At 39.4% G+C, this 22,811-nt stretch overlaps 1 protein-coding gene across 1 annotated transcript in view; it reads left to right on the top strand.

Moving 5' to 3' along the window:
- The window catches only part of LOC108243852 (receptor-type tyrosine-protein phosphatase N2), a gene marked incomplete at its 5' end in the record, with an annotated part of 169,792 nt that overhangs the window by 19,154 nt on the left and 127,827 nt on the right, over positions 1-22,811 (top strand). The window contains 8 exon segments of the mRNA XM_017429557.2: positions 3,172-3,286; positions 3,571-3,712; positions 5,120-5,399; positions 8,039-8,329; positions 8,739-8,779; positions 9,474-9,847; positions 14,338-14,424; positions 22,470-22,549. Of these exon segments, the coding sequence (XP_017285046.2) occupies positions 3,172-3,286; positions 3,571-3,712; positions 5,120-5,399; positions 8,039-8,329; positions 8,739-8,779; positions 9,474-9,847; positions 14,338-14,424; positions 22,470-22,549 (1,410 nt within the window).

Here is a 22,811-nt window from a genome sequence, read left to right as displayed (position 1 = left end):
GTGGTTGAACTTGAAGTTTATGAGGATTAAATGAGTGTTTTGTGATAAATGAAGAGTAAGTAAAATAAAAATGTATTTGTATAACACATTTCAGCAGCAAGTCACTCAAAGTGCTTTACATCATAAAAACATCAGTAGAATTACATTACAATCATCAAAAACATCATTACAATCATCAAAAACATCATTACAATCATCCAAAAAAAATAAATCATAAAAATCATCGAGCAGATACACTTGATAATCATAAGACGTTAACTTTTTCAGGACTGAAATGTTTTGTAAGACTCTATGAATACAAACATTCGTTTCTGTCACTAAAAGAAATGAGTTTTAACATTACAACTAAGGGATCTTAGCTTATATATAAGCTTCCTCTGCTTATATATTTTTTTGTAAATGAAAGAACTTTATTTTCTTTCTTTTAAAGCCCAAATAAAAGGACGCCTGGAATGGCTGCAGCAAACAGCAGCTCTCTCTTGGTCACCTTCAGACCCGGTTCATTTTCCCTCTGTCCCGGTTATGAACTCGCATGTCCAAGCATCAAACGTCTCAATTTGCAGACGGCTTCTTGCTCACATTTAGTCTAGTTAGTGAAAGGCGTAAAGTCACTTTGAATATCCTGGCAGGGCTGCCAGGGTTTATTAACCTGGGGTGTCAGATGCCGTCTGTTCACCCGATGCCAGCTCCCGTTTTCACAGCCGCCTTCGCTGCCATTAAAAGCTTAGTTTTATGACTCTTTGATGGGGAAAGCTTTGCCCGACACGCTGCGCAGCTGTTAAAGAGATGTTTGAGCCCGATTCCTGCCAGTGGAGGATTGTAATTCATTTTTCAGAGGTCTGAAGAAACTGTCCTGGGTCGGGAATGTTCTGAAACGAGTTGAGCTGCTGGGATTGGATTCTCTGCTGATCAGAGCCGGAGAGAACATTTAGTTTTGTTCGAAAACGTTTGGAGTTGTTAACTTTAGTTTGGAGTTTTCTTCTGACACCTGCTGTTCGTTCCTGCTGCAGAACATTTGCAGTAAATTTAATAATTTGTGGTTAAAATCAAATGTTTGGTAAAGTTGTCATTTCATTTAGAATGATTAAACTGAAACAAACATCTGTAGTAAATAACACGCCGAGTTAAACTTTTCTTCTATTTACTGCAGTCAAATAATGACAAGAAAAGCCTCAAAACTTCTATAAATTATTTTTGCTCCGAAATAACTTTTGTCAGTTTTGCTGCATCTGCTCTGAGAAAAGTAAAACATTCATCCTCCTGAAGTATGAAGAGCATTTTAATGCACTTTTTGCCTGCATGCAGTGTTGTATTGAGGAATTTATTTATTTTTTTGCTCTTGGCAGATCTGTCTTTAGATGAGCTGACGTTATTCTGTAGATCAGAAACAATTTACAGCTTCTGTCTTTACGTAGTTTGTATTTTACTGACTTTGATTAAACACATTTTTGAGCTGGAAATGTATATTTGAAGCAATTAGAGAACAAATTTTCCTTTCAGTGTAACAATGAAGTGAAAGTGGCCATTTTTTTCTGTCCTGATTAGAAATGTTGCTCACAGCTTTATAGTTTTTTTTTTTTGTTTTTTTTTTCAGATGAAAGTCTTTTAAAAGGTTTGTTTGCATCACCTGCTGAACATGTTGGACACCAACAACTCAGAGTAACAACTTGTCTGTTTCCATGAACGGCGGGCGATAATGTAACTGTGTGCATGTTGTCTATTAGCAAGCTCCACTGACCAGATTTCCATGAAACTTTCAAAATAACCATTAGACGTACATCTGCAGCTGATTATTTGGAGACAACCTAGATGGCTGACATAGTGAATGAACCTTAGCAGACATAAAAATGACTCTAACTCCGTCAGTTCTGCAGATATTGAGCTAAACTTTGATGCGTTTGTAGACGAGTCAACCCCAAGGAATACCATGAGTGCTAACTGGTTGCATGAGGTCACTGGGTAAAATCCAGCAGGTGAAATGTGTTTTCATTCTGTTTCCTTTGAATAAATGGTGTTTCTCAGTCTTTGGAATCAGGACCTGCTGGCCTCTGTGTGCTTCTAACAAACTTGATTCAAATGACTGGCATGCTGAGGAGGTAACTCTCTGAGCTATCGATTTAAATCAGGTGTGTGGAAGCAGAGAACCTTCAGGATGGTGGGTCAAGACAGTCCTGATTGCAAACATTGAGCCAATGTTAATGTAGCTTTGGTTCAGGCTGCCTTTTCTGCACTTTTAGTTTGTTCTCTTTGAGCAAAAATAAAAAAATCTTCCAGAAAACCTTGAGCTAATTTTTCACTTGGGTCAGATTGCATGAAACCAGGATTTACCTTCATTTATTTAAAGAAAAGGATGCAAAGATGTTTTTGAGACAGCAGAAATCTGTTTTATTGGCTCTGTGTTTGGTCTGAGTAAAGCCTTTCACAGGATTGATAGCTTTTAGTTAAGTTGGTTTGTAGCTGTTGACCGACACATTGTCATCAGTATTTATGGTCCTTTGTGTTGGTGCATCCTCCACAGTGTTCTCGCGCTCAGTTAAAGTGTGCGTCCTCTGATGGACCCACGTCTCATGGCGTCACATCTGGAGTTGCAGTCTGCGCGACTTGAATCTTTCAGTAGCGTCATCGCTCATCTGCCAAATGCTTCGCTTCATGTTGTGCTTTTCGCACTGCGGCCATATTTCCGGTAACATTTTTTTCCGCTATCCCATCTGGCGTTGGCGCCTGCTCCTCTGTTCGGTTGCCAAAATGCTGTGTTTGGATGCATGTTAAGCATAAGCAACAGACGTGAATGCCGAAGCAGCTCATCAAGCTTGTCCTTTTGCTCACTTGCTGAAATTAGGATTTTTTTGTTTTTTTTCTTTGTCACTGATGTTGAATCTCTTAACTTACAAAGTTACGTAAATAAAACAGATGTCTCACTAACATGACAAACATCCAGGTTTGAAATTTTACCTAAAAGAAGAGAAAAAGATGCCAGTAAACAACAAAGATGGATTTTATTTAGGAGCATAAAACCAGCCGTAATACTGCTGATAAATGAATTAAGTTAAAGGCAAAAATGACACAATTCTAAAGGTTGATCCTCAAATTGTCTGGTGGGAAAAAACAATCTGGTTCTTGAGCAAATGTTCTTGACTCCTGCTTTAAAACCTTCTGTGTTTCTGTCTGCAGGTTTAACCTGGGAGGACGACACAACCCAGCAGGTTCTGTCTAAAGAGTTATCCAAGCTGAGGAGGATTCCCTACCAGCCGCAGCAGAAAGGACCCCTCTACAACAGCAACAGCAGGTCGCTTTTAAAAACCTTTCTCCACAGAATAAAATCCAGTTTCAGGTGAAAAACATAACTGAATTTAATCTGGTTTATTCTGGATAAAAATCTGAGAATAGTCTGAAAAGCAAGATCGGAACTGTTTGAGAATGTGGTTTCTTGGTATAATTTCATGGAACATTTCTGTTTAGAAAAATGGTGACAAATCTGAATATGAAAAAGGTTTTTATTTGGACACTTTTTATTCCAGGAAGTGCTGTGATTGTGTGAACCAGCTGTGATGTTTTTTGTCTCTCCTGCAGGCCAGCAGCTGAAGCTTTGGACCCAGAAGACCACAAGGTGAAGCCTGTGGAGGTGGAACTGAACAGGAATCTGCAGATGTACCTCCAACGCTTGGGCCTCCTTCCTAAGACGTCGATGTCCAGTCTGGGCAAACCTGGCAAGGTGAGGGATTTTGTTTTTGTTCTCTTTGTGATTTTTTTTCTAAAACCGCTTGTGGTTGGCTTTTTCCTTAATCTTCATATGAACTCCAGTAATTTTCACAGAACACTGGAACAAAACTGTAGCTGGATAAGAAATGATGCAAAAACCTCCATAGCTTGTGTTTCTGTTGCTTCCTGACAAACATTTGAAGAAGAAATTTCAGAGAAAAACGACTGAACAAACATGTGCTTCATACTGTAATTACTGGAAAAAATCCTTTTCACAAGCTGGAGTTTGTCAGCACTTTGTAACTGAAGGCTTCTCTCTGTTGGAGAAATAAGACCATCAACAAGTTTACTCGTCCAATTAATAACTCTCAGCTTGACTGCTGAAACCTCGGTCCTGCTGGGGGAGTGTGCACAGCTGTGCACAACCTGCAGGCATTGCTCTGGGCCGTGTGGCCCTTTATCTCTTTAGATTCACCTGTTTGTTAGAAGAGAAAAAGAATGGGCCCCCCGGAGGACGAGAGCGGCACAAACGGCGTCAGCTGTGATGGAGAAAGATGGCAGCAGCGACTCGTGCCTGAAGGGGCATCAAACATTTAAATTATAAAGAAGAATGACATGTGGTAAAGACAATTTATGTTAGTATTGCTGTTTATAATTTCACCATTATTTCAGCTAATGCCTCCTCTCCGCTGATGTGGGCGTTAATGGCTCTGGCAGTGACAATTACCTTTTTGTTGGAGTTGATGAATTTTATATAATTGCACAAATGGATTGTTATGCTTATTTTTTTTAATGGCTTAAGTAAAACATATTTGCCTAAATTATGCTTGTAGATGGATGGATATATATTTTATTGATCCCAGAAGGAAATTCACAACATCCAGTAGCATCATGACTTTAAATAAGCTAAAGTAATTTAATGTTTTTCATAATTTTTCTCTATTATTGCAAATTATAACCAGATGCTGACTGTATCCAGTTGTAGACACACAAATTATTATTATTATTTAGGTAAAGCTTAGGAAATTGTTGAAAGAACCAGTTTAAAATTGTCTTTGGGTTTATGAACACTGGTTCATCCCTTGAGTTTAGGAACTTTTCATGCTTGAATAATTCATAGGTTGGAGGTAAATGACTTAAAAAACATTCCTTTGGACTGAAAATAAGTAAAAAAAAAAAGAAAGTTAAAGGGAAAAATCAGAGAATTTGATCAGTATTTCTCAGAAAAGAGCGCTCCAGATTAAGTCTGGCTGCATAAAAAACTGATTAGGACTGGTTTTAAATCTTTAAACTGTGCTCCTGCACTGCAGTGTGTTTAGTTTTAAGTCGGGCATCTCTGCGGACATCTATCAGTCCAAAGCCATGCCCGGGACTCAGAAGCCGTCTGCCTCCAGTTTCTCATCTCTTTTCATCTTTCCAGCTGCTGCAGAAACCAGTTCCTGCATCCAGCTCCCGCCTTGCCACACAGGCTGACGCTGACCTTCTCCTGGGCGCCCTGAGGCAGTATCTCCCTGGCCATCTTTTCCAGCACAGCGGGGGGGTGAACCCCCCCGAGCAGGAGGCCTCTCCGCGCCTCAGGCCCTTCTACAACAATGGCATCGAAAATCCCGGGCTCAAAAAGGACTCTTCTAAATCCAGGCTTCTGAAGACTGGGAAAACTTTGGGGACTTCAGCCAAGGAGCCGCTGACATCTGTAGACGGTGTGTGTTCTTATTTATTTCATCAGAAAATTATGGGATGTATGAAGTGCCGGAGCTTTGCTGTAGGTCATGTCCTCCTCCTGGGACATCTCATCATCCAGCTGTCTCTCACAAACACACACCTGTTTAACTATAAATGCAACCAGGCTGAGCTTTCATACTTCAAGTTTAAGAAAAAACAACTCAAAATGTTAAAATTGATCCGAAATTCTAGATAATTGAAATAAAATTAATTTTAAAGGAAAAAACTAACACTTTTTGCTGTGATTTGTCAGATCCAAGAAGTCTTCTAATTAACAAACTAACTTCTTCCTGCTTGTTTCCCAGGATGCCTGCGAACAACTGTTCAGCGTGGCTTAAATTCAACGTTTCATTGTTTGATTAGGTTTGGGGACATTGGAACATCTTTGCCTTTAGTTGTTTAGCCAACACAAAATGGCCAGATGCTGTTGCTTTGATTTGAGGCAAATTTTCGAACTTAAATTTGCCGTCTTCAGAAAATGTTTGTGCCTGAGCCTTCTGTTGGAATCCAGCTGGGCCTCCAGCTGCAGGAGATTAGCAAAGTACGACTAAAAGAGTGAGACGGCAAAATAATTCAGATGTAGCCGCTGTCATTCTGAAGACTGCACAAGGAGCACAAGGATGTTAATGTTCTTGGTGAAAACTACCCGTCTTTGTTCGCTTTTACACACAAAACAAATTGAAGATTGGTGATTTTTAGTATTGATCAAGTTTGGGAATCATTGTCCTAGAAAGTAATCTTTTAATCTTTGAGAAAAATCTATGACTCAAACTTAAAAACCAAAAGTTGGGGTCGGGACCCCAATGTGGGTCACCCAACACCAAGTAAGGGTCCTTGGATAATCTTCAGATATCAGGTTACATTTAAAAACCCAGTTTTTATGATATATTAACACCATAATTGTTACAGAGAATTGACATTTAATGATTTTAAAAAATAGCAAATGGATGCTAAGACTGTTTTTATTGTCATTATGGCCTTATTTAATAAGATCATGAGCATTTTTGGGTGTTTAAACAGCCAACAGATGGGGTCACACACCTTTTGTCGCTGTTATTTTATGGGTCGGAAGCTGAAAAGTTTGGGAAGCACTGCTCTAGGATCCTGATATGATGAGAGGGGACGAAGTTAGAGCTCTGTCAGTAAAACCTGGTACATGATGATATGCCTGATCTTTCCTCATCTGTTAGTTTAAGTGCGTTCCAAGGATGACCCTCGGGCCTACCAGACCAGTTTTTAGCTCAATGTCTGTAAAATTGTCTAAGTTTTAGACATTTTTGTGTTTGCTAGTGTTGACTAGCTGGGATGATGATTTTGAATTGGGGTGACACCACAGGTTAATGTAACTTTTGTTGCTTTGAAGAACATTGTGCATCAATTCGCCTTTGGACAATGTTCCCTCTCATCTTTTTTTTTTTTTTTTTTAAGGAAGCTTTTCACACCCTTGGTCTAATAGTTTTTACTCTGATTAATAAGTGCCTTTCAGTGGACTGCTTTTAAACAGCCTCTCGTAAGAAAGAGAAGCCTTGACCCAACGGTGCTCTCAAACTATAGACCAATTTCAAAACTGCCTTTTCTGTCTAACGTTTTAGAGAAAGTTGTTTTTAATAAACTTCAGAGATTTCTAACTACTGACAACACTGGTGAAAAATTCCAGTCGGGGTTTAAATTATGCCACAGCACAATACTTTACTTTAAACTGCTGATTCGGGAAGTTTCTAGACTTTTCTACTGCTTTTGATACTGTGGACCATAAAATCTGGATCCTGCTTTTTAATATGTTGCCTTTGGGGTCCATTATTAGGAAACATAACATTCCTTTTCACAGCTTTTTCTGATGATATCCATGTTTTTATGCTCATTAAGCTGGAAAGTTTCAATCCATTTGAAACACTCTTGAACAGTTTAAATGACAATAAAACCTGATTGAAACTAAACTTTCTGAATTTTAACAAAAAAATGAGATTGAAGTCTTCAGCTTTGGCAAATTTAAATCTCTCGACACTTTTGGCCACTTGGCATCATTCGGTCCCTGCTATCAGGAGTCTAGGTGCTATTTTTGTCAAGTTGAAGTCATATCTCCGTAGCAGATACATTGAAAAAGTGATTCATGCTTTTGTTACATTGGTTGGACTATTGTAATGATTTATTTGTTGGTTTGGATAAATCATCCCTGCATCTTTTTACAAATCCTCCAGAACACAGCAGCTCGTCTACAGGTACTTCCTGTCTTCCTGTCCGTTTCCAGATTGATTTTAAGATTTTACTTCTTTTTAAACATCTAACCTCACCATACTTATGCGATCTCCTAAACATCACACCAATAAAACTGATATTTTAGTTTGAATCTTTGTTCAATCAATCAGTTTCTCTGAAATATTCAAAGTAATTAAGGCTTTTGCAGATGTTTCTGCATTTTATTTTAGTTTTACTTGTTCTTTTAATATGTAAGTTTCTTTGTTGTTTTACATTCTTGTTTGACTGAATTGTAAAGCACTTTGGTCATTTTTCTTTTTTTTAAACCCTATATAAATAAATAAAAACCCATCTGCTTTTAAATAAGTCCCAAACAAACTCTTCTTTAGATTAAACATGTTTTTTTCCATCTGTCCTCCAGAGAAGTTCATTGAGAACGTTGTGAAGAACGTCGGCAGGCAGCATCTCAACGTGGACAACCTGTCCCCGCAGGACCTGGACCAGCTGTCCAGCCTGATCGCTGATGCTCTGCTGGTGGTCGACCAGGACCCAGGACTGAGCAGGGGACTGTCCCGGGACCGAGGACATGGACTCAGAGACCTGGAGGAAGAGCTGAGCGACTCCAGGGATGAGGAAGATGAGAAACTTCTTCAAAACGCACCAACTGTGAAACCACAAGAGAGCCTCCCTATGTCGCTGACGGCCCCCCAAGGTACCTCTGTCAGTTTTCTGCATCATTAAAGTGTGAAGTAAATTCTTGTAAACATACAAACATAATTGTTTGGGTTAAATAATTAAAGGACAGAGTTAATGGTTGTTTGTCCATTGAGGACAGAATGAGTGAAAGGACTCCACTCCTCATTTAACCTGCAGGAAATGAATAAAACTCACAAACTCTGTAGCTTGGCCTGTTTTACAATCTGAATATTATTCATGTGTGTAATTTCTTTTAATTATTAGTAAAAAAAAGAACATTAAAATGAATTTATGATTAAAGTTTTTGAAACTTGAAGAGCTCGTTACGTTGCTGCTGCTTTGATTGATTCCACTTCTGTTATTCTGCTTCCAATTTCTTGTCCTTGAACTCAAAGTTATTATGTTTTTATTTTTTCTCCCAACAGAGCGCCACACAGACGCAGAAGAGGTTAATTTGAAGGATGCGGTAAGTAATTAGCTTGTGGTTAAAAAAGAAAAAGCAAAACCTTTCCACCTGCAGCTTAAAAAATAACTAAAAAATCATAGCTTGTTGTGTTTTTGTTTGTTCCTCATCATCCTGTTTAATGATTTTAAATGTCCTTCAGGCCAGCCTGTTCCATCCTACTGATACTCGCCACAATCTGAAGATGTAAAAATTACTTTTAGAATTGCTTAAAGAAGGAACGATGTAGATTTTTGGCCGAATGTTGCAGCAACTGTGACATTTAACTTCTGACAAAAAGAACAATTACCCTGAAGACAGAACCTGCAGAATAATAGCATATTATAAGCGCTGACAGGTTGGCTTTTCTTTTGATTCAAGGCAATTATCTCCTCACGCCTGGTGACTGCCACCACATTAACATCCACTGGAAAAACGCCCACTTCGTTTAACGGTTTAAACAAAAGATCACTGAATCTGTCACTTAAAGGCATATATATATATCCTGCACCTGAGAATAAAAAACGAAGGAGTTTGAACTTTAAGAGTCTATTACTTGCATAACCTAATCGTGTTTTCACATCTGTTTAAAGCAGTATTTCTGAGTTTAATTATCATCCATACTGAACATACTGATGTTTTATTCAGAGTCACGTTCGAGTGTTTTGGTTGATCACGACTGTCTTTCACTCAATATTTCCGTGGATCTTCATTCCAGGCCAAGAGCAGCAGCCTTTTGACCAAACTTCTCACCCACCTGGATAAAATCCCCCTCACCGGTCCTCCGTCAGAGAGAAGCCGCTACGACGTTGCCATGGAGCCGGCCAGAGGCCGGCCGGTGGGCCTGGAGAACGTCCAGAGTCGCACCAGCGAGGCGGCGGTGACGGTGCAGAAGAAGGACGCCACCCAGTCGGTGGAGGAGGTGTCCGAGGTGGAGGGCTGGATCAAGGAGGTGGCGCCCCCTCCGGCGGCGCTCGTGTACGACGAGCCGCACAAGAAGACGATGCACGCTCCCGAGCTTCAGCTGGACGTCAAAACCAGCAGGAAGAAGCCGGAGGCAGACGTCTTCGGTTACGTCATCACAGATACAGAGTGAGTGTGACGTTAACAGATGAAATGGAAGATTCTTGAGTTTAAAGCCAACTTTTTATAAGACAATATAATTTTTTTTTATATTCCCCAATGCAGAAACATGTAGATCTAGACTGTGGCGATAATATTTACTGAGGATAAAAGACAAAATGTTAAATGAGCTCATTTTTTGTCCTGCAAGGATTCAAGCCATTCTTGTATTTGACAGGCAGCATTCCAACTGATAAACCTAACAGGTAGCAACAAATCTAAACACTGAAAACGATATATTCTAAGCTCAACTAGAACCTTTTGTGTGCTAGCTAAAATTAATCAGCTGTGGAAGCCATCTTGAATTAGGTTGACTCTAGAAATGAATGAGTTATAGCCGCACATTCAGTTACTTTCTGATAGTTTAACTAAATTCTGTCCAGTGGTTTATGGGATATTTTGCTGACAGTGTTGATTCTGACAGTATCGAGCGAGTTGTAACATTTATCAAGTAAATGGAACCCAAACAGCTGCAGCTTTTCTTTCCTCACACAGCAGGTTTAAACTTCCTCCCTCCTGTCGGTGCAAAGACTTCAACTATTTAACCTCAAATCTTTCACTCCTGTTTTATTTATTTATTTATTTTTAAATAGACACAACAATTTGTTCCTTCTTTTGTCTTTCTTTTTTATTAAGTCTAAGTAATAATCCCATAAATCAGTTTTAATCAGTGCAATGAAAGAATAAATTTCTTTTACATCACAACAGTGGTGAAGCGTATTCATAGCAAACTTTACCCAGAATGCAACAGGATCACGTCATATCTGTTCTTTTCTCTTCGTTCTTGTGCAAACAAAAGCCAGGGTTAATTTCATATTGATCTCGCTCTTCCTGAAGGTTTTAAATCCAGATTCTTTCAGACTTGGAGTTCCTGTGAAACTTGGGTTTATTTCAGCTGCTGCGTCTCTTTTAGTCCCTCCATCTCGTTTCTTTTCAATCAAAGCCGTTCTGCTGAAAACCGTAAATATTGTGTTGTGGAGAGACAAAAATCTTTGTGCTTTTGTGGCAGAGGTCACAGTACTGAAGGATGAAATGTTCTTATCAGTCTTTTTCCCCTTCACCTTCCTTTCTGTTTTCTCTGAGGTCATTAAAAATTCAGCTGTTCGGTGGCTGTGGCCTTTAGAAGCTCTCTTCAGTCAGGAACCATGAACATCATCAGATATGATGTGGAAGAAATGTTCTGTGTCATTAATAACTGGCATATATGTTACCAAGTTTGCAAAATGTGTTACGTTTTTCTAAACGTTTAGTCAATTTGTCAAATTTTAGTTTTACCCATAGAGCAAAATTTGATTCAATTAAAATGTCTAATTCATGAAAATCATCAAATTTCTGCTCCACCGAAGATGCTGATTAATACTTTTTATATAAAGTTAAATGAATATATTTACAGTCTTAATTAAAGCAACAGCTTAGATGTGAAACCAAAACCAAAAACTTTTAACACAGAATATTTTCATCACCGTTCAGCTGCAGACAAATATTTAAATTAAATAACTAAACATTTTTGTCAAACACGGCTGAAGGTTAGTCACAGGAGCAGAAGTTGGCCTAGAGACTCTTTTCTGTTTAATAAGCACAATTAAAGTAAATAATCTGTGATATTTTGTTAAGTTGCTGCTTTTTTATTTGTAATGACAATGAGAGAAGAATGTATTCAGGTTTTCCTCTTGTGGCCCTCACACCTTTTACAATTTACAAACAAATTAGACATCAAAACGTTGACTTTCTGCCAATGATCCTCTGATTGACTCAGAACTTCCTGGTTTTAGGCAGCGTGCTCACATCAGCTCCTGTTCAGATCCATAATAAGTTTCTTTGTCCTTCTGAACAGGGCGTGAGATGAGCTTTTAACTTGTCATATCTTTAAAAAAAAGACTTTGAATGTTTCTTTTGACCAATAGATGAAGCCGTTGTCTGCACCTTTGTGCCAAATTGAAGATGGCCGCCACATCAGATGGCTTTAACTCTTAAATCTGGTGTTGCAGTAGCTGACAGTAAATCCTGACTGCTGATGGCTAAAAGCACCAAGTGGCAGGCCCGTCAAGATTTCTTCAGGTTTTTTTTTTAGTGACCCTCTTAGAAATTCAGAACTGTTGTCTGTAGTAACTCAACATCTTGTGCTTTTTTCTACTGTGTTAAGGTCAAGCTTTCACTTTAGGAAATAAATACATTGACCCGTAGATCAAGATAAAACTCTTGTAGCTTTACGAAACAAATTAAAAAACTAATTTGGTTGTAAGTTAGCAGCTGTCAGTTCAGAGGTCAGGTTCTTCCTCTCTGACTCGTCTCATTCACTCCTCAGAGGGTCTCTTGACTTCTGCTTATGATGCGGCTGAACTTCCAGAGAGAACCGAAGTCATCGTCAGGAGTTCACGTTGTGTCAGACCTCGTCTTAAAGACCGAACTGCAGCTTTAACCACAACACGGGAGAGAGGAATCTTTTCAGAGAACTGATTCCTGCAGACAAATGCTCCTCCACGTTTCTGCTCTCCTTTCTTTCCACGTCTAGCTGCAGCGAAGCACTTCTTAAAGAGATTTCTTTACCAGCTTAACCTGATGAAATCTTGTTCTGCACTGTAGTAAAAAAACTGCAGGTGAACAGCAAGAATATGAGCTTCTAGTTGTCTGCAGCTTATCCGATTTGTGCTGCAGAATATCAGACTTTCTTCATGTCAAGCTGAGATTTGAAACTGATAAAGTTAGTTTCTTAAAATCAATTTATCTGACACTTTCAGCTCCTTACAGAAACAAAACATGAAATCTCAATCAATACAGAATTTACACCCAATTATTCAGACTTTCTAAAACATTAAATTAATTTATTAACTTGTAATTAAAAACATAAGCACATATAAATACAGTTAATATAGTTATAAACTTAAAAAAGATTTCTGGATCTTGTTAGGTCATTCCAAAATGCTCTGTTTTTTCGTGTTGTTCAAATAAAAAGAAAATGTGCTTTTATGTGGACATTAATGTTGTTTTCTGTCTCCAAACTCTGAAACGGCTTCATTTAGGCCATTTTATTTCTTTAAGCTCTGACCTTTCCCTGCTTGTTTCGGCTCTTATTCTGTCACCTCTTGTCAGAACGAGCTGAAAAGCTTAAAATGAGGCAGAAAAGTGATGACAAGCTTTTTGTCTCCAACCTTCCTCACCTCTTCTTCATCACGCTGCACTCACTTTCTCTGCCTCTGAGCTCTTCTGAAACATTTCTGCAAAAACTAAAGTTTCTTTTCACTGAAATAAGGTCTTCACTGCCATAAACAGATTTTACACAGATCTGAGATCATTTTTACCGTCGCAGGTCTTTCTTCACTGTAATCTGTTGTTCATCAGTGACTCAAATGTTATCGTTCAGCCATTTTCCTCTAGTTTGATCTCATCAGACCTCTTTGGATTCAGTTGTCCTGGATGCATTGAGTAATAATGAGCGAAGTCTTTTCGTCTGTTTGGAACAATGACTTTGTTTGATTACAGTCGCAGCAACAAACGTACATTATTAGTTCTTATTTAAAACGTGCTTTGTCAGAAACAGATAAATTTATTTGTACGCTCCAGTAAAGCTCCAGTTTTCAAAACGTTGGGGCTTGTCAACAAGCCTTTTAGTGAACTTCAGTCTGGCTTTTGTTTGCGTTTTTTTCTGTCAGTGGTGGAGTTCTCTGGGCTCGTCCAGATGTGACGGATGGTGCGATCAGAAAGTGGCGTACCTTGACCTTTTTTTGGAGTTCCGCTTGAACGGTTTTGGTTTTCTTGGTTCCTTTTCCGACCATCCACACTATCCATCTGATCCATCTGCGGTTTCATTTCCTGGGAGGTTGTTTAGTCCCAATAACTCACAACTTTTTAATAAGCTTGGTAGGTGTGGTCAGAGGAACATGAAGCTGCTTGGAGATGCTCTTCAACATGGAGATCTATAATCTTCTTTCTGAGCTCCTCAGGCAGCTCTTTGCTTTCTCTGAACACAACCAAACCAAACAGAAGCTGTTTGTTCTCTTTAAATAAGATAAATTGTTGATGAAAAGCTCGAAGGCACCTGTGATACTAATTAAAGTAATTATTGCAGAAATTGTCTCTTTAAGGGGTAACATACCATATATTTTACACTCACAAACTAAAGGCGTGCAAATATACACAAGACAACTGCTTTTTAACTGAATCACTTTCATTGAGAAATTAAGCATATTTTATTAAACTGAAAGGGTTTCAACTAATGTATATTTATCTTTATGCAATATTAAACTGACCCAATAAGATCTGGCTTAAAATCTTGTTTGGTTTAGTTTAGCAGACACTGTTGTAACAACGTTATTTACCACAATGAATTAACATAATGGAAGTTTAAGAAGTTTTGTTCATTGTGATCCTGGAAGTTGATTCAATAATAAATGTTTACTGACTTCTTCTATTTGTCTCTGTCTCTGCTGTCCTCCTCCTCCTCCCTGCCTCTTCATCTTCAGTCGGCTCCAGACAGACGAAGGCCTTCAGCTGATGGAGATCTTGGCCCATCGCGCAAATATCCACATGACAGATTTGGCTGAGGTCTTGTACGTATAGTCCCTTTTTTTCTTTCTCACATTTCAGCATAAAAATACCCGACATGCTGTCCCTCCTGCTGCTGATTTTATTATGGATTCTATAACATGAGCAGGCTGGTACGATGCTCAGTAATCTTTTATTTGTTTTTAAATTTTAGTACGATTTTGTGCTTTGCAGTATTTCTTTTATAGAAAGCAAACCAACACATGTATTGTCCTCTCATGTTGTAAATTTAGGTAGATATTTTTAAATGGAGCAAACAAGTTGACTGCATATGCTGCTTTCTGCTTCGGTTTCATATCGTCAGGCTCAGTTTTTCTGTTTTTATAGTCTGTTCCCTTTAAAAAAAGTAAAAAAGCAACTAGTTGTGAAAGTACAGAAAAGATGCAGATCACCCACCGCCTTGCATGACGAAGATCTTGAAGATCGAGCTCCGTCTGTTAGCACCGATTAGCAGGTCAGAGTATGTGACAGGGATGACTTTTAACTTATTAAGTTAATTATTTTTGTTTTCTACGGGTAGCATCTCACTGGGCAGCTGTTGATGTGAGTCTGGAAGGTTGCTTGAACTGAGAAAACGTTCAAAAACTTCATGCGACAGATTTTCCTCTCAGACTGGTTGCAGAGTTGTCGACTCAAACCCTTCTCAGTGGAACTGTGTTTTGACTTCGGTCCTTCATGTCCAGGTCTAAAAAAATCCCACCAATGATAAGTGATGATTTAAAAAACAGGTCCAAATCCTAATTTTTAAAACGTACTCCAGGAGATGAAACCATGAACGCGGGGGCGGCTGCTGTGTGCCAAGACAGACGATGGGAACGCTCAGAATTCAGTGAGACTGAAACTGAAAATTCAGCTATTTTCTCACAATTTTGAGTCACAGAGAGTCATACCCCGGTGAGATGCTACCCTAAGCTTTATTTAGCTGTGGCGGCCATTTTGAATTGTGTGTCTGTTTAATCTATACCTGATTGGCCATCACAGCTTTTTAACCCCGGGGAGCACAGAAATACTTACAGCTCAGATGTTGAAGTAAAATTTGGTGTGGTAGTAGCTGAGAGTGATCCTCAAACCACTAACAGATTGTGTGAGGGTTTTGTTTAAAACGTTCACATGAAAGGTTCTTTTAGGGAATACAAGTATTATTCATTATAGATTTATTCTGACTGCATCTTCAGCTTGACTGAGGTTCAGTTTTGACACAAATATAAGGAAATGGTATAAATGCAGGTTTATGTCTCAACAAAATGAGTATTACAGATATACACTCTGAAAAACCAGTGCAAAGTGTTCAGTTCAGGATGCTAAAAATAAATGCATCTAAATGCTTCTAATGTCCTCTTTGCCCTGTAATGTAACGGCGCCCGTGGCCATGCAGCCTTTCCAGCTGTCAGCTTGCCAAGCAGTTAAATAAAAATGAGAATTACATCAAGAAAAACCCTTCACTTCGCAGCCATTTAAAATTACAACCAGCTCTGTGCACAGACTAAAAAAACGCAGCGAAGGCAAAGGTCGGAGGATGACTCATAACAACCACGGTTACTTTCCTGACAACAAGCAGTCTACCTGAAGGCCTGAGTGGGTGGCAGTTTTCTCAAAGGGGAGCATCACAAACTAACAGCTTCAAATGTTTCTTCGTAAGAGACGAGCGGCGCCGAAGCCTCCATATTCTCACCCCAATCGTCCCCCCCCCAGCATGTCGGATCAGAGAGGGCAAACTGGTGGGATCAAAGCAGGGAGGCACAAGGGAAGGAAGGATGAGAAAGAAGTGGCCTCGCTGAGCAGGAACCTGATGAAGTGGACTTATTTTTCTTATCTCGACTCTGGGGTTAGTGAGGGGAAAGAAAGAAAGAAGTGTTACTTGTCCACATTATTGGAAGGCACACATTTATTACTGAAACCAGACCATCTCTCACTTACTGTACTAGTTCTTTATTTCCATCAGTCTTATTTGCTTTTTAAAATGTATTTAGACTGGTGAAGAACCAGGACAACTGTCTCTCCCATCTCACCTCCTTCAGAGAGCTCCCAGGTGTCTCTCACTGTCCCCCTCCTCCTTCACGGCCTTCACCCCCGCCTGCACCTGCGATTTGTGGACAATAATGATTTTGCACAAGTTAAAGGTGGATTGCAGCTTCAAATTAAACAAATTGCTTACTTTCTATAGGTTATTTCAACCTTAAGTTTTGAACCATCACCCTTTTTCTTACTGCAAAGTAAAAGGGTAGAATTGTTCTTTAAAGACTTTAAAATTTACTGGACAGCTGCAAAGAAGTGTGCAGCCTCAGCTTTTTAGCTATTTGAATGAGTTACTGTGAGATTATTTTTGATATTTCTCCTTGAATATTTTAATTCTCATAGCTGCTGATTGAGGTTTTTGCTTTTTTTCGTATTTTGATGATTTGCCCCATTAATGTTACCAACAAAGTGTCAGTGGATTCACTGCTTTAAAGAAGCCACAACAACACAATCCTAAACGGCGAAATTATCTAAACGACTTCTTCCCAAGTGTTTTGTGTCAGCATGAAGATTTTTGTTTTGTTGGACATGTTCCCAGTCTCGACTGTTTCTAGTTTAAGAAGCTCATCTGCATGCTGATTCTGACCTCTTCCTGTGAAATAAGTCTCTGGTTTAAAGTGGAAGGATGGCAGAATGATGTATACTTGCAGCCTTAATTGCTCCGAGTTTGACTGCTGTGCAGGATGGACACCGTTCTACAGAAGAACGGAGAACAGAGGGCTGAAAGGAAAACAGACTGTCGGTCGACTCTTTTCAGGCCACGTTTTGTTTTATGAAGCTAAAACTCTCTGCAGAAGCAGTCTTTTTATTTATTTTTTATTTGTTTCTTGTAAGCACAGTTTGTTTTATATAATTAAGAGTTGATTTTTTTCTGATGAGTCTTTTGTTGTTGGCTGTTTTTTGTCCTTGGTGTTTTTCTGCAGCAAATACTTTACAGTGATGGTAATGCATTGATTTTTATTTCTTTGCGGTTTGGACTTTGTGGGTTTTTTTCCAACTGAAGCATTGATAAAATGTCTTCCAAATTGGATTGAAGAGACTGAGTTATAGTGAGACTGAAATGTGTGTGTGTGTGTGCAGGCAGGTAGGGATTTGATGGCCTGGCATTGTGTGATTCTCACACACACACATACCTTCACCCACACACTCTGCCCACCCCCGCCGCCCGGCGCTGTTGTTCGCTCGGCACCTTGCAGCGCTGCTCAGCTGCTGTATTGAGTCCCTGGGTGGCCCGCTCTGTTCTGCTGTTCTAATGCACCTTTTGTCTTTGCTCCTCTGTCCTGAGAGTGAAAGGAGCGAGCCACACACTGGGGAGGATGATGGATTGGAGGCAGAGAAAGCTGACGAGGGACGGGGAGATGCAGATATAGAAAAACGGGGTGGAAAGCCGGGGGTCTCCTTTGTTGCGAGCGCAGTAAAAGCCCAGCAGGGGGAGCCGCCTTGACAATTTGTCAGAGGTGCTACGCTTATTTTTCAAGGCTGCCCAGCTCGTCAACACTGTGGCAACAGCAGTCACCTTCAGCTGAGTGATTAACGCCAACGAAGACAGTCCTGATTTACTCAGACTACCTGTGGCTTTTCTCTCCAACTTCCTTCTCGACCTGCTAAAATATGTTCCTTTCCCGTCCATTTGGCAAATTCATCATTCTATATGATGTTCCTTCTCAACTAGCCTATCTTTGGTTCTGAATGTGTGGAAACAGAAAATTCCCAACAGTTTATTTGTTATTTTTTAGCAAAAGCATCCAAAGGAAATAAATAATTCTAAAGACCAGTTTTTAGTCTCTTTACTGACATGTTTCCATCATAGCTTTGTACTTCTATTTATGAATGTCAACAGCAGCTGAAAACAAAGGTAGTTGGTTTTATTGAGAAACATTTTCCTCTTTCTCCTAATGTGCATTGTGAATTAATCTGATGCTAAAGGAATCGCTCTGTTTACCTTTCAAGTAATTCATCAATGACTGGATATTATTTTATCTGCTAACTTCAGTCATATTAAACTCTTCAGCACAATTTCACTTTGGTAGAGGCAAAAATCTCACTCTGAATGAACAAGGTAAAGTATACGTTGTCAAGTTAAAACATTGGCTCATCCTATTTCTAAAAACATTCTTTAAAGTTCAGTTACGCTGACTGTACTTGAAGGGAAAGTATGCACTAAAGTCCAATCCTCTATCCATTTACCAGACGGCAAAACTGCAGGCAGCGTAACCTTCCACCTCGCACAGAATTGACAAATTAGCATATTACAGCAACAAAAGTGTCTCTGAACAAAGTAGCTGAGGACCTGTGCACCCCCAGCTGCCGACAAGGCAGCTAAACTTCCCTTTTTCAACCGTTTCCTCCAGGGGCCGGAGGCAGAGAGCAGCAGCGGTTCAGACAGCCTGCAGCAAAACTTCCACACTGGAAACGTATGAATCATAAAAGTGAGCCTACACACTGTGCCAGGACACAAAACAAACCTGCAGAGTGACTCACACCCTTACATTTCATTTGGAATCCGATACTGATTAGATAATCCTGACTGTGTGAACGGTTTTAGCTGCAGCCGTGGCCTGGTAGTGGTTAAGGGCATGGCGGCGGGCGGGAGGGAAGCGATGGAGGTGGCTTCATGGAGTTTTTGGTGGAATAATGATGGCTGTTGTGTAACCATCAGAGTGTAGACTAGAGGGTTTTTTTTTTTTTTTGAAACAGGAGTGCTGAGGTGATGTAATGTCTGTCTGAGCTGAGGGGTCATATCAAAGCGCCGCCACAAGGAGGAGAGAGTGGGCCTGAGCTGGATGGATGTGGACATAATGGAGGCAGAGCTGGAAGCACAGCAGAATGGCTTCATCACTCATTTATTCTTTTACAACTCTCTTGCCTGAAATTAGTTTGTTTTATTGTTTCGTTTTTGGTTTTTGCATGCTGCGTATGTTCAGTACAGTAGTATTCACTGTTTTATCATGCATGAAGAAGAACACGCAGTGCCCTAAAATTGGATTTAAACACATGCCTACAAAATAAAATAGTGCAAAAATAATATAAATAATTTTAAACATTTTGGCAAAAATGTTGTGCAATGAGTAGCACTTTGTTGAATGACTCTCAGCTCTTACCACACTGAAATCTAGCTAAATATCTGTAAAATTAACTAAGGTGTTGTTGTTTTTGGATTTGCTAACTGTGAGATCTGCAGGGACTCCTGTATTGAAGGACATGCAGAAGTTCTAATTATTGTTTTTCTGACAGCTTTATTAAAACCCAACCAGTGGCACGGGAGATATTTTGCTAACGGACACAAAGAAAGATGGTCTACATCTTTCATGATGTATTTTTGTATCATATATAAATAAGTTAATAAAACAACAAGAAAACCAAATCTAGTATTTGATGACAGCAACACAAGTTTGGGAGAATAACAAATTTATAGGAAACAGAATCATCCACCACTCGTTTAGTGTTTCCAAGCATGGAGGCTCACCTATATGTTTATTTTTAACACAAGCTAGCAAAGAAATGAGGCTTTTTTCTCTATAGATTAAGCAGCATAAAGATTGAATAAGTTCAGTTGAATCTTAATGGATGCCTTGACTTTTGAAAGAAACTGCTGCAGGAGTTTGATCTGCAGCCACATGGACTCCATTCAACAGTCTGCTGCCAAATTAAAAAATTAACTTGAGACCATCTTTAAGGAAAGGTGGTGTAAAAATAACCTCCTGTGAGTTCCTTTTGCCCGGTGAGGTTATTTACAAGGTTTAAAGTTGACGCGGTGCCTTTGTGCGGCAGGGGCCGACAGATGGACATGTGATAAACTCAACATGAGTGATTTTTCCCTCTCCATCACACTCGCAGACTTTGCCTGCGCTGGCTGATGAATCACTTCATGGATGTGGCAAATATGTCAGCCGGCTCGCTGGGAGTAGGGGAGAAAATGGTCATAAAAAATGAGGTGTTGTTTCAGGAGCCGGAGCAGCTGAAATAGGCTCTTTTAGTTGTTTCTGGCTGCCCGGTGTATAAATATGTAGAACTGCAAAACAAACTGTCTGTGGAATTAAGCAGGTTTTGTATTTTTTTTTTTTTTAAAAAAAGAGGAAAATGGTGGAATTAATAACCAGATCACCAGAAAAGCAGAGTATTTTCTTCTTTTCTCAAAGCACTTAGCTTCATTAGGTTCCCCCCTGCGGATCATTAATTTGATTCAGACTAATTGGTTTGTTATTGTACCTTAAATGTTAGAATAGTGTTGCATTACTGCTGCATAAAAATCTGGTGTATATGAGCTGCTGTTAGTTGTTTTTCTTTGATATACTGGCCTCGGGGCTCAAGAAACCCAATTAAATCCCCTCAAACTGTTAATGAATAAAAAGTGCATGGCTGAATGTTGTCCAAACTTTCCAAGGCGACGTGAAAAACAAACGCAAAGCAAAGAAAGTTTGTTTTTTTTTCTTTGGTCATTTGGATTTATTGGTGATTTATTTATTTGTTATATTTCTGATACAGTTGATTAAATGGTTATAAATTGAAGGCCTGTCATTCATTGAAGGAATGCATATCGCCCGCCACTTTTCAAGCCAGAGATTTAAACTAAAACGATCAAATATTCAGAACAGATGGAGTTATAGTTGTTGGACAAACTCAAAAAATGTATATTAGACACTCCGTCCATAGTTGGGATATGACTATCTGCTACTACCACAACATTTGGCTGAATATCTGAAGGTTTCACTAATTTCCATTCAAAAAATATTTTGCTAACAGTAATTGTGTAGCACTTGGATTGTGTAGGACTATCAGCTGCTACCACATGAGATTTTACCTCCATCTTGATAAAGTTAGCCTTTTTTCACATTGGCTGTGACGGCCATCTTGAAATGGTTTGACTTCAAAAGTTCATCAGTTTATAGATGTCCCCCTTTTTTTTCCTGAGTTTCATTAAAGTCTGTCAGTGGTTCATGATATTTTGCGAACACTACGGACACACACACAGAAAAAAGTGTTTCTTGGCCTTTCACATTCGGCGGTGGGTGATATTTTAAAAACTCTAAGGAAAATGTATTTATCTTCTAAAGTAGAAAACTGTCAGATTTGGTGTTGGGAGGGTGCTTTGCTTTCTGGGAAATGAAAAGGAAAAATAGCTTTTATTTAGTGGATGCCTCTTAATTATTTTGCTAATCCTTTTACTTTAATTGTTAAAATTAGACGAGGCTGACCCCACAGCCTGCGAAATGCACTCAAAGCTCTGAAGTAAAACGATTTAAATCCATCAACGTGAAAGCGCTGTGAACACATTTAAATCTGCCAGCGTGGTTAGGACGGGGCTCGCTCCGTTAATGATGGCACCATATTTCAGAACGCTTCTGTTGTGGTTGAAGTTGTTTCCTATAGCAGCACACAATGCATCCTAGAGGGGGGACTCTCTAATGAATCTTCCTGCTGGGCCTTTAATCTGAATTACCACAGAAAAACAAAAGGTTAATCACATTGGGAGCCCTCGCTTCGGCTCTGACCACCCAGCTTCTCCCTGATGCCGTTTCAATTCAAGCTGCATTATTGGGCTGGACGCTGAGAGGACGTTAGTTTTTTCTGGGGGGCGGGGCCAAACTTTCATCGCTTTTCATCTCAACCGTTCCTAACTCTCTGAATTTCCATCCATCACAAGAAAATGCATTGTAATTAGTTGAATCAGGGTGTAAATGCTTCCTGAGGTGTTTAGATGTTTCATTTGGACCTTCTTATCTTTACTTCCTTGAGTGCCTAAAAGCTGTTGGGTAAATTACATTGAGATTCACGAGGTTATCTCTGTGGTGATGGGGATTGCAACAGCCTAAGGGATCACCGCAGGTTAATGTTTTTATTTATTTATTTTTATTTCCTGCTAATGGCCTTGTGTGACTGAGCCTTAATGAGCACAACTGTTGTTTAAACAAAAAAAAGAGAATAAAAAAAGAAAAATCTATATATAAAATTAATATCCCGAGCTGCTGAGGGAAATTAATTCTAAGCATGTCTTTTGTAAAGCTTTTAAATGTTTGTTTTTGTTTTTTCACAGGGTGGTGGGACCGGCTGTGACCTTCAAAGTGAACCACAACTCCAAGAATGTCAGCACTGCAGATGTGGCCAACGTGGCCGGTAGGTTCTCCTCGGCTGGGTAACGTTGTCTTTATGTTGACAAAGAAGAAGACAGGCCATTATCTTTAGCTTGCTGCTGCACCTGAGGCCCCTGAAGAGCCTTTTTCAGAACGTATGACACCTCGGTGAAATGTTAGTGGCTCTGTGTTTTTGAGGAATCAGTTTTCTGTTGCATCCTTTCTTGTCCTTTATGGCAAATTCATCCACAACCGGTGTTCAGACCTTTTTAAACACAATAACACGGTTGGTGTTTCCAGTCAGC

This window comes from Kryptolebias marmoratus, linkage group LG20, assembly GCF_001649575.2.
Source record: "Kryptolebias marmoratus isolate JLee-2015 linkage group LG20, ASM164957v2, whole genome shotgun sequence".
Classification (NCBI taxonomy): Eukaryota; Metazoa; Chordata; class Actinopteri; order Cyprinodontiformes; family Rivulidae; genus Kryptolebias; species Kryptolebias marmoratus.
This window is presented reverse-complemented; position numbering and strand designations above follow the sequence as displayed.